Source organism: Ascaphus truei, chromosome 1 (assembly GCF_040206685.1).
Source record: "Ascaphus truei isolate aAscTru1 chromosome 1, aAscTru1.hap1, whole genome shotgun sequence".
Taxonomy (NCBI): Eukaryota; Metazoa; Chordata; class Amphibia; order Anura; family Ascaphidae; genus Ascaphus; species Ascaphus truei.
In genome coordinates, this window is record NC_134483.1 from 442,652,625 (window position 1) to 442,664,932 (window position 12,308).

Here is a 12,308-nt window from a genome sequence, read left to right on the forward strand (position 1 = left end):
AACACTCGTCTAGGACATACCCTGTGTAAGTTCATAACCAAGTTCATTGTCATGGAACTTCTCATCTGATGCAATTGTGCCTTGTTCTTTAAGTCAATATCCAGGACTATTCAAAACATCTTCACATGCCTTGTTTCCTCTTCCTTATTATCCTTCTAAGACAAATCCTTCCAGTAATAGAAATGATTGCAGTTTACATATCAGACACATCCTCTGGCACAATAAAGAAAGTGTGTTTAACAAGGCAGAAAGCTTATTTGTGACATCCTGGGAAGCCCCAGCTTTGACAATTAAAAGGTTCTCAAGGCTTGCACCCAGATTGTAGGTTTAAAATATTTTTGCATGTGGCATGGACTAGTGCATTATTTTTGTCTGGAAGGTGTCTTATTTCATTGATTACTTTGCTTTCTATGAGTTTCAAGCAGACGTTCTGCTTTTCTTGTTTGAATTTTTTTCAAGAAAACAAAGTCATGCAGTGATTTAGTATTGGCAGAAGCTGGGATGAGCACTACAGAACCTTCTGTAAAGCTTCCACAGGTATGGCAACTCACCAACCTAACACTGAATATAATCTGTAACCTCTGTTCATTTAATGTAACCATGTAATATCATCATAATGCTGTGCCCAGGACATACTTTAAAATGAAAGGTAACTCTCAATGTATTACTTCTTGGTAAAAGATTTTTATAAATAAAATAAAAATAAAAATAGATGTGACATACAGAGACAAAAAGCAGAAAGCTCACTGGTAATCAGTTTGCAAATAGTTTTTTGTATCAGTTACAAAAGTCCTCTAAAGGACAACAGCATAACAAACATTCTTTTTGACATCAGTCCTGGCTTCATCGCTCCACCATACCTTCCCTACCAGAAGATAAAAACTCTATATTTTCTGTAACACTTATGAGGGCTTTGTAATTTGGTAGAGTAATGGTGAAATAATCTAATATCTACATGTCTGGCATTTTACAACATTTACAATGCTTGTGTGAGATAGAAGTCAGATCAATATGGCAATAAAACACATTTCATTTGTTGCTCTTTGGATTTTTCATTAATATGTTCATGTTTTTTTGTTTTTTTTTTGTAGTGCCTTGTGGAAACAAGGAAGCAGGACAATATGTCTGCCATGGCATATGAACAAAAGATACATTTACTAGAAAAACAGAGAGAGGAGGTAATACGCAACGTCTCCTTGTAGTGTTGTTTGTATTTTATTGGCAGTGTGAAGGAAATCCAAGAATATCTGCTAGCCAAAATTGTGGTACTGTACAACTGTTTCTTCACTCACAAAAGGTCAAATCAATGTCGTGTAAGGCAGCGGGGCGCAAACTTTTTTCCCTGCGCCCCCCTGCCGGCTGTCCCCTCACTCCCGCCCCCCCCCCCCCCCAACCTCAACTTCCCCGGGCTCCGGCGTAATGACGTCACGTTGCCATAGCAACGTGACGTCACATGACCTCGCAGCGTCATTTTGACGCCGCGTTGCCATGGTGACGCAGGGAGGAAGCCGCCGGAGCCACGGTAAGTTAGATTTACAGAGGCCCTGCAGCTCCCCCGGCACTTAATTTAAGTGCCTTCGGGAAGCGCGCGGGGCCTCTGTAAACCCCGCGCCTCCCGTCGGCAGTGTCACGCCCCACCTGGGGGTCGCGCCCCACAGTTTGCGCACCGCTGGTGTAAGGTGTCCACCATTTTTTAGGTTACTTCAATTTCCTAATCTTCTGATTCTAGCCCACTAGCCCGGTGATCTTCAGAAAGGTCATGTTTTAAGAATAGGCCACCAATACCCCATTCATTTGTAAACTATGTGCAGCTTTAACTCTGCTGATTTATTGGACATTCCTAACATCTGAGAACAGGCTTACAAATAATTTGAATAAAGTTGGGCTAATGTTTTTATATTTGCTTCCCGACATTGTTCCGGGTTTTCTCTTAAATGACACATCTTCCCAACAACTTTCGGAAAAGTTCAATTTGTAAAAATAGTATTAGATTAAATATTTTAGCCACATTACCACAACATTTTGACACTATTGCCTAAAGTTTGCAAAAATGACAGTATTTAAAAACAAATAATGCACTTCTGTGGGTGTGTCGCAATTATAGTCTCTACAGCAAAACAAACTTTAAAAAAACAAACTTCTTATTAATGTTTCTTACATTCAGTAGACTGTTGATTGGCTTTTGTTTTGGGGTGTAGGATATATAATTTGATCATCATAATTTTACAGATTGGGTTGATGGCATACTTGAAAGTATAGGAAAATATATTTTTAAAATCAGAGGGAAACTAAAAAGTAACATACTGTAGGTGAGAATGAGAGAGGAAGATATGAAGCCTCTGTATATTTAGATATTTACATTTTGTGTGTGTGTCAAAATTCCAGTGCTAAAAAGTAATACAAACCTTCATAAAATGTGTTGTATGTATGAAGAAGGCATGACGTATAATTTGTTGTTCGAAATTATTTTGGTGCATCGTCTCATTTTGAATAAAACTGACACAATGTAAACTAAAACAGAAAGATGTGTATTTTGTTTTATAAGTAGTATTAGTAAATATAAATGATTAGTGTAACATTATTTATAATAGCCATACTGGGAAAATACTTGATAAAGAGCTATGGCTCGAAACGCGTAGGTGCGATTTTAATATACTGGCTACCAATTAATCTATTTTTATGGAAATTACCCTTTATCGTATTTTTTTCCGGTTTTCTAGTTGTGCTCCGTTTTCCTCCAGAAGACTGCTTGATATACTGTGAAAATAGTACATTTACTTAAACTATATCATGAAACGTTGGTGATAGAAATACATTTTTAAGTTAAAACATAGCAACTTATTCTGCGCTAACACTATTAATGGCCTTTTTAGGGTTTTACGCCAAGTTTAAATTGGCGAGTGCTTTTGAGAAGCATTCTCTTTTATGGCGCATAGAAACTTTTTTTTAGTACATACCATTATCATCTGTATGCCTAGCAAATTCCATTAATGTACACAAAAAAAAAACTAATTTTTGACACTGCTGGCACAGATGGAGAAATGTCAGGTTAGGACATAGGTTCACACAGAACAATTTAAATTCAGGTTTCCCTGCACCAATTTTGTACCAAAATAGCCATTTGTGACACTTAGTACAAAGTCTCCCATAAAGTCTTAAGCTTCGGAGTTTAAGGCCGTCCATGGTGCAGGCGCGCACACCTGTGACAGAGCACATGGCCTCGTGCGTTAGGTACATGTCGGTACCTGGACAATACAATTATAAAATAATATGTTAGTAAGAGCTTAAGAGAAATCAATATTTGATAATAAGCTGGTATATAATTAAAATCTCAGCCGAATTTGTAAATTATAAATATTTGGTATATTACAGCTGCTGGAAGTGAACAAACAGTGGGATCACCAATTTAGACATATGAAACAGATTTATGAAAAAAAGGTAACAATATTTTACAATGTATTGCTAATATGTGTGGATTTTAACTCCTTTAAAGTTTAGAGACTTGTTGCTTCCTCTGGTTGCCAAGGCGTTAATGTTTGTTATGTTATAATGCTTACATATTCTAGTTGTGGAGTCCTAATGCATTTCTGAAGTTAGCTTTGATGTATAATTAAATATATATTATTATTTATGTCCATGCAGCTCTGGTGCATAAAATGTTTCCTTTGGAGAAAAGGTTATCTGGAGTTAAAAGTGCATTTGTTTTTCCTAAATAGAGGTTTTCTTATTGCCAAAGGAGAACATAAGAGATGACAAAGATATGGCACTCGTTTTTCTATCATTTATTTGGGGATTTTTGATTTTCTATTTTTACCTGAACCGAACGCCCCTTGTAGCTGCTCTGTGATCCCGTGACGTCTGGCACCGGGCAAAATATGTGGCAGGTTCAAAACTGCAGGTTCAAAACTGTACCTGGCGTCTCAAAGAAAAGCTGCAACATCACTGGGAGATGACATTGCAACTTTGTCCCGGTGACTGCCTCGGCCATGTTTTGAATCCACTGCCCGTATTTGTCGTGTTTTTGTGTCAAGAAAACCACAAAAATACTATAACTGTCTGGAAAATTATCGGAGACCTGGTTCATTAAATAATTTTTTTTTTTTTTACATTTCCATAAAATGTTGCCACAATCTTATCAAGCAGAAGATATATTTATATATTTTTTTAATTATTGAATACTTTTTGGACTGTTTACTGAAATTTACAAAATGACTATAAGCTTTAAGGCCCCTTAATAGAAGGGAAAGAGGTAACCCCATGGCATTTCTGCTCAAAATGTCTTTTTTGCTTATATTTTATTAAAGGAGAGCATTGGAACACCCAGCTTAGTCTCCTTTACCAAAACCAAAGCTTAACTGGGATAGAGTACACCACCAGCGACTTGACCTCAGAGCACTTTTATTGATGTTAATGTACGACATTAAGGGACTGAAGGGGTTGAAATACAATATCTTTAAAAGTAAGTCTTAGCTTTGAATAATAGGGTTATACATTAGTCACACAGACAAATGGTAGGGAGGCATTTGGTTTCCTGTCTCAATCATGTTTAATCAATCATCTTTTCAGGTTGCAGAACTGAAAGTGAAACTGTCCTCATGTCAGCACAATATTGAAGAGGAACATAAACAAAAGCAGAAGAAAACTGAAGAGAAGACTCTAGCGAAAGAGCCGTGTATTCAGCATCTGGTATGTGCCGTCTCTTTCCAGTTATTGATTTATGCATTTGCTCAAATATGTATCGTTTTTTAAAAGCCTTGTACAGTAGTAGATGCACCTTTTACAGTTTTGTAAATTATTGCCAAACGGTTAAAAGTTGACTGCAAGTCTGAGAACTGTGGAAATTGCAGCTTACAATAGTAGCCACTGCTTGGGTAAAGTTTTTAGTTTATGGGGCCATTTATCAAAGTCTTTCGTCTGCAAAACAGAGACAAAACTGATGCAAAACCACAGTGCTAGATTTCCCCAAGAAAAAAGTAAATAGACCAAAACGCCCATTTACTATACATTTTCTATACTGTCACCCACTCGTGTGTATATAGGGAACAAAAGAATGGGAGCTTTGTAATGTCTTATATGAAGTAGGGACATAACAAAGGCAACTCACCAGATTTTATTCATTCAAAATTTGAAAATCTCTCACTGACAATGAATCAGCAGGCCTTAGGCTTTGCGGGGCCCAAGGCAGCACGGTGACAGTGTGGCCTCTCCTGTGGAACAAGTTAAGGGTACTTACCTTGAAGAGCGTCCCTCCTCCAGCTGCGTTTTAGCATCATGACGTCACGGCGGCATGTAATACCACGTTGCCATGGCAACACGTCATCATATGACGTAGATGAGCATGGCAAGGTGACGCTACAGGAGGAGGGCCATTCCAGAGAAGGTAAGACCCCCCTGTCAAAAAAAAAAAAACACGCACCTCGCATCTCAGGATGAGAAGTGGTCCTGCTGGTACGGAGGTCCCCGCACTCCCTCCTCCAGCTCCCCCACCAGTCGGGCGGAAGTTGGATTCTGGCACCGACTGGAGGAGACAGTGCAAGGCCCCCGGCACATCATTGTTAAGGGTGGAAACGTTTTGATTTTTTTCTATGTTCTTTATAGTGGAATAATACATTTTGATATAAATGCATGCTGTTCCAATTGATTAAACGATTTAATCTCATTGATAAAAAAAAACTATATCAATTTAGGTTGATGGGAAAATCCCATTGAGCTTTTTCTCTTCTTGTAATTGAGAAGAACCACAGATCAAAATTAGATAAAGTGGTTTAAAAATATGAAGATGCTAAAGTGGTTAAACAGGTAAAATACATACCTTAGATGGGGATTTCCAGGCTACTAACCCTCGAATTTATTTTAAGAAAAAAGTAGATAGTAATGATAAGTTCAGAGGAAAACACCTTTTTTTGAGTACCTTAACAGTAACCAAATTGTGCTTGTATTATTACTTAGTGGTTCGCTGGGAGAACATAAACTATTTTTATCGTCCCTATACTCGGGTGAGAGGCTAGGTACAAAAGTTTACTGATTTGGATATCATCACGTTCCTGTTACCCTATGTAGCATATCTAGTGAAGATTATACTTATGACCTTTTTCTGAGCATTTTAAAGAAAGTAACGCTAAATGAGTTAAGGTTAAACATTGAGCCTTTTCGGGATCTAGTTTTCCTTTACCTTTCTTATTCATCCTTAACTTGGTTTGTCTAATGCCTCTTCTTCCTTTGTGGCTCTATCTGTTGGTTACCCCAGGGCTCTGCTCTGGATCCATCGCTGATAGAGTTTAACCTGGTGACCTTATTAATTCCCTTACATTTTAGTATCACCTTTATGCGCACGAAACACCGATATACATATCCACCATGGCACTCAAACTGCCAGTCCAAGTCAAATATAAGAATCCTGCGTTTTGTGTCACTCATGTTAATGCTGGAGCGACTATGATATCCCCCATCGGTGCTTGATGAATCCTGGTATATAATCCACGCCCTCTGTCAGGTACGACACACCTGTGAGCATGTGACCTGTATATGGGACAAGGGTTAATGCACAGCTATCTAGCTGATCCACTTTTCACCTTCTGCCAAGGTCCCTCAAATGAACAATATCTCCCCTCAATCCGTCCCAATATACCATCTGTCACTGACAGTACACAAGTGAGCACGTGACATATATATCTAGCCTGGGTTCCCCCTCATCCCCCGGTTGTCCCCTACCTCCTGCTGCAGCTGCGACTGGCAGTGGAGGCTGGGGGGAGCGTGGGGAGAGATGCAGGAGCCTGCGGGTGGTTAGGGAAGGCGACCGGGTCGCCGGAGGTCTGTGGCGCACCTGGCTAGCATGGGTTGCCATCTTGAAATGCGCACGCATGCGCAGTAAGCTTAGCGCATGCGAAGAAGGGTCCCAATATCCGGCGGTTATATTAGTACTCTCACCGCTTGCGCAATAGAAGGACAAAAGATGGCCATTACATTGAGGCTCCGCAAGGGGAACTACATGTCCCATGAGCCCCTGCGGCATGCAGGACACATGCCCAAAGGGTGCCCGGATTGCCCTGCAAGACCACGCCAGTCAGTCGGAGCTGGGACATCAGAAGTGTAGGGTGTGCATGTGCAGGGTGTCAGTGGCCCCTGCACTAGGCCAGAGACGCCCTCAGGCCCCCTTATATGTCCCGACTCACCTTAGCCTGTGGTTGCTGCAGGGACAGGCCCATCAGTTAGGGACACTGCCCCTGAAGTACCAGTGTGAGGAACACAGCCAGGAGGCGGCTGCATCCTGGCCTCTGGTGGTCTGGGACCAGACCATCAGCTACATATGAGAGACTCTCTTCAATGGGGGACCCTCCAGCTGGACATCACCCAATGCGGAGGCAGACTTGTCGCTGACCACAACCGTGGCTGGATCAGTGGATCCTATCCTTCCGTTGTAGCATTACTGTGTGTTGGAGCACCCGGCAGGTACCTCACTTCGACATGTCCACCAACTGTACACACATTAGTGGGGCAGCGCTGTCTCACACATTGGGTGGGTTGCTACTTGCGGACACAAGGGTGGTTGGGTGACCAAGGGCCCATCAGTACTTTGGGGACTATTTACCCAGTGTGGATATTGAGGTGGAGGGCACGTTGAGGTTACAGCCATGCGTGGCCTAATTGGTGGGGACTGTTTATGGTTACTCTTTTCATGCATGCAGTAAACTGTTATTATTATCAGTGTGTGTATTATTGCATGGGGTCCTGTTATGGGGTTATCCCACATGGTAGGATCCCGTACAGGTGGAGGCGGTGTCACTCGATGGATCAGGCACACCCCAGGCTCCCAGCAGTGGAGGCCCAGGCCTACTGTGAGCCGCAGGTAATGCACCACATTCATGGTAGCTGTCATATCTCCCAGGGAGTGGGGGAAAGTGCGCTACATATGCAACCAGGATTAATACACATAGCTAAACTAGCCAACTCATATTTCTCCTACCCAAGGTACTTCGGATGAGTTCATATTTACCCCTTACTCGATTGCAATCTATATCTATCCCCCGCAACCACCAACCACGCAGACAAAATATGTATAAGCAAAAATATATTTATATATATGCCAGGGTCTAATGGTCCTATTTATTAAGAAAAACTATGCCCTTAACACACAAAAATCTGTTGTAGCAAAATGTGTCCGAAATGTACTTTACTCTCTACAGAGCGTGCAACAGTTCAATCAGAGCCAAAAGCATCACTTATTAAAGTTTTGTCTTTAATACTATAAAATTCAGTGCTTAGATTACAGGGGGGGGGGGGGAATATTTCAAGAACATACTGTTATAATAAAGGCAGACAGTTTCAGCAAAATAAAAGAAGGTAAACAAAATATCTAACTTACATTACCATTTAACATTGATCAGATCTTTTCCCAAAGGGTCTTGAGTGGAAATTGAGATTTCACTTACTTCAGCATGGGCACTCCCTTAGTTGAAATCTAATTTTCTATTCAAACATGACAACGTTTATGCCCAGACCTTCTGCATTGAACACACATAAGCCCACCCTTTCCATCAATCAGCCTTCCTGACATTTTTACGACTTTAAAGAAAAAAAACTGGCACCCTGGTTCTGGGTGACTTTTAAATTTGATTCAGTATATAAAAGATATCATATCTTTGTGGCCATAATACTTAGTCACACGTGAGTCATATCACTAGTTTCAGTGGAGTTTGCTGAATGTAACAATACAAATTGACTGACGCTCTTAAATTTGAGTGGCAAATGGATATCTGCCCATTGCCACCTCCTAAACATAGAGTGTTTGGCATCATTGGTTTTATTTCATTGCAACATTTACAAATATGTATTTGTTATCCTTTCAGAAAGGTGTCAGGCCAATGATAACTTATATTTAATATAGCCCTCACACTAAGTGGTGACCTGTTTATCACCTCTCTGTGATGCGCCGGGCATCTTTTGAGAATGTAAGGATTTCTTTGAGGCTGACAGCCTATGATCTGTTTATCCTCGATAGCCTTCAAAACTATAAATTTTTCACTTTTAGTTGGCCATCAGTGATAGCCCTCAGGTTACAGTAAGTTATCTTTCTAGATTAACACAGACACACGAAGGGTCTTGACCTGTCATAAAAACAATTCTTATATTTTTTAACACAATTTGTAACCAGCGGTAATCCCTGAAGTACCAGATTGATTAAAATACTTAATATTCCCTACATTTTTATTACACTCTCATCCTCTTCCGTCTTGACTATTGGAACCTTCTGTCACATGGGCTTCCTGCCTCACAGCTCTCTACTTTACAATCTATAGAAAACATTGGGGCTAGAATTAGAACAACCTCTCAGGGCTCTATCTGACTTTCCAATAAATAAATAAATAAATACAAATAACTCCCTCCTCTTAAAGGGTTTTCACTGTACTGCCCATACTTTATTTCTCACAAAATACTTGCATGCCTTTGCTGCTCCTTCTATAGCAGTCTTACCTCTGTCTCACATATCTCATTTCCCAGGTGAAATCTGTGTCCTAATACTGCCCCCTACATTTGGAAATTCCTCACTATCCATCACGCACACTCTTGCCCCATCTTCAAGAACTACCTGAAAAATCACCTGCATAAGGAAGCAAATGATCACAGGGTAACCCACTACATAAGCACTCACCGTCTTAGTAGAGATGGGCGAGTATAAAAAAAATTTCATTTGTATCCTCCTTGGATTGGCCAGTAGTTTGGATTTTTTATTTTATTGTAGAGAGCAATCCGGAATTCGTCGCCGGATTCGTAAAAATACATCCAGATTGTATCTAATGGCAGATTTTGATTGATCCGACAGATTTTTTTTAGTGCCCAGTCCGCAGACAGATTTTGGTGGGGGCGGGGTTTTAAAAAATCCAGGAAATTCCAGGGAACGGATTTGGACTGGTTCGCCCATCTCTACCTTCTACCTGGTCCTTATAATATTTGTGTCTTCATGTACTCCTTGTGTCTCGTAGGCTTGAAGTAGGTATTTAAATTCGCAATTTACTAATAACCAGTTAGTTGCACACTATTATATATACAGTAGTAATGAAGACTAGTCAAAATAGGCTATTTCAAGAAAGTGGGTACATTCTCTATATTTAGCATATTTTAATTAATGACATGAGCAAACTCTGTTTGAATAATTCTGTGATAATACAGGTTATATACAAATATGTATATTTTAGAAAGCAAAAGACACAATTCTTGTGGAATTGCAAGAAATCGAAGAGGAAAATCAGCGATTGAGAAAACAAAATTCTTTGTTCAGCAAAAGAAAAGAACACTATGAGTGTGAAATAAATCGCCTTAATAAGGTAAGAATTAAACATCCCAGTTCACATGCTTGAATTCTAATCGTGAGATATCCTTCTGTGGACCAAATAACTGTTCCATTTAACAACTTTACTAAGAAATAATCCAAGGAAAGTGCTCTCCCGATTTTGCTCCATTTACTTTATTGTCACGTAAAGGAGGTTTTCAAACATTTAGGACAGGACATGTGAAACCCGTAAGGAATGTACTCTATGGGGAATTCATATAATAAGAAGATTATAATGTATAATTTAAAGCAGCAGTCCAAGCTGCCGTTTTTATTTTATTTTTCCACACAATAAGTCATTAGCTAAGTTGCCGATCGATCCATTCTCTTGTGATCGATCAGCGAAGATTCGACTTGGGGGTTCACTAAATGGCGGTTAGTGCAGCAGAAGAAGACCAAAGATGCAAAGTTCTGTGGGGAAGATAATGTGACCAGTCAGTCACTAGATATAGTTGGTGCACTGCTAGAGAGAGGGCAGGGCTCAAAAAGAGGTGTACCAAAGCCTGTTCTAGAAGAGGAAGGGGATATGACTTTGTAAATGGTTGCTATAAAAACAAAATGCGTATTTTCTCATAGTACAGTTCTTTTTTTTTCACACACGTAGTTTATTGCTTGGTCTGCAGCTTTAATACACTTTTTAATTATTACAATAAAAAATATGGCAACATTAAGTTATTGGGTCCTAAAGAACAAAATGTCAGCCATTAACAAATTAGGTCCCAGGGAATCCCTTTTGACCTCTCGTGGAACTCCAGCATTCCTCGGGAAAAAACACTGGGGAATTTATTGCTGCTTAGCACTAAGCGGTATTTTTCATGAACACGATATGTACTGTAAGAATTATCAAACGGAATGACAGCTTAACATTTTTATAGCAGATGCAACGCAAAACATGGGATGACACAGAGAAATTAACTAGTCTTAGAAAAGTTATCTGAATCACCACTAATTTATGCAGTGTTTCATATCATTTATAGAAACATCACTAACTGTGTCATTTAGTGCAATTTGAATGAAACAATTACTGAATATAGAGAAATAGAATGATAAAATTGACAAAAATTTTCTCTAGTGAAAGGGTTCTTTATCATACTGCAACATACCTTTTTTTGCATAAAAATATATACCTTTGGTCCATCAAAAAACTGCCTTATTGATGATCCCACAAAAGTTGTTACATGCAAACAGACATGTTTTAAGTGATCTAAACAATTTAACCAGCAATGAAAAACAAATTATACTCAGTTTTTTATTAAAAAAAAAATTTGAATGAAAAAAAATGGTACTGTGTGAAATATAAAAATAAATAGATATTCCCAGAAATTGAGCAAAACATTTTTTAAACTCATTAAGAGATGACAAAAAAGGGTGGATGCTGTCAAGCAAGTGAACCACAAAGAAATCCTAATAAAATGTGTTGCTCTAGAAAATAATCGCTACACGGTCTTACTGTAGAGTACATAAAGCAGTCTGAAGATTTGCAGTTTTAATATTATCCTTTGGTTTTACAAACAAGCAAATACATACTGTAGATCATAAAAGTATGTGCTGCTACACCGTATGTTGATGAGCGAGAAACAGAGACGGAGACAATATCTCCCAAGATACACACCTGTGATACCTGGCAAAAAACCTGTTGGTATATTTAAATGATCTTATTTGCATATTCAGTATAGTTTTCTATATGCAGTTAACTTCAATTTTGCTCAAACTTTTTAATCTAAAAAGTTCTAGTGGTTGTCAATTGTAACAAAAATAATACACTGATTAAGTGGGACTGCACCTTCACATGTATCCAACAGGATTAAAAGGCTGCAACCATTCCCCTCATTCACATGCCTTCCATTTACCACTTATAACTGTCTGTTTAAAAAAAAGTGTGAGTGCCACAAACAGGAGAAACTGCGTCAAAAACGTCAGCGAAGTTGAATCTAGCGTAAACCATAAAGGTATGTTTATATAGTTAGCGCATAGTTACATT

The 12,308-nt window shown here is 39.2% G+C and overlaps 1 protein-coding gene across 3 annotated transcripts in view; it reads left to right on the plus strand.

Moving 5' to 3' along the window:
- The first annotated feature begins 340 nt into the window (after positions 1 to 340).
- The window catches only part of TNIP3 (TNFAIP3 interacting protein 3), a 31,519-nt gene continuing 19,551 nt past the window's right edge, over positions 341 to 12,308 (plus strand). Inside the window, exons 1-5 of one of the 3 annotated variants that reach the window (XM_075616121.1) lie at positions 344 to 537; positions 1,092 to 1,178; positions 3,373 to 3,438; positions 4,567 to 4,686; positions 10,194 to 10,322. In XM_075616121.1, the coding sequence (XP_075472236.1) occupies positions 502 to 537; positions 1,092 to 1,178; positions 3,373 to 3,438; positions 4,567 to 4,686; positions 10,194 to 10,322 (438 nt within the window). In that variant the 5' untranslated portion in view covers positions 344 to 501. Of the gene's footprint in view, positions 538 to 1,091; positions 1,179 to 3,372; positions 3,439 to 4,566; positions 4,687 to 10,193; positions 10,323 to 12,308 lie in introns of all 3 variants that reach the window. The other 2 variants (XM_075616129.1, XM_075616137.1) reach the window with 2 other exon arrangements.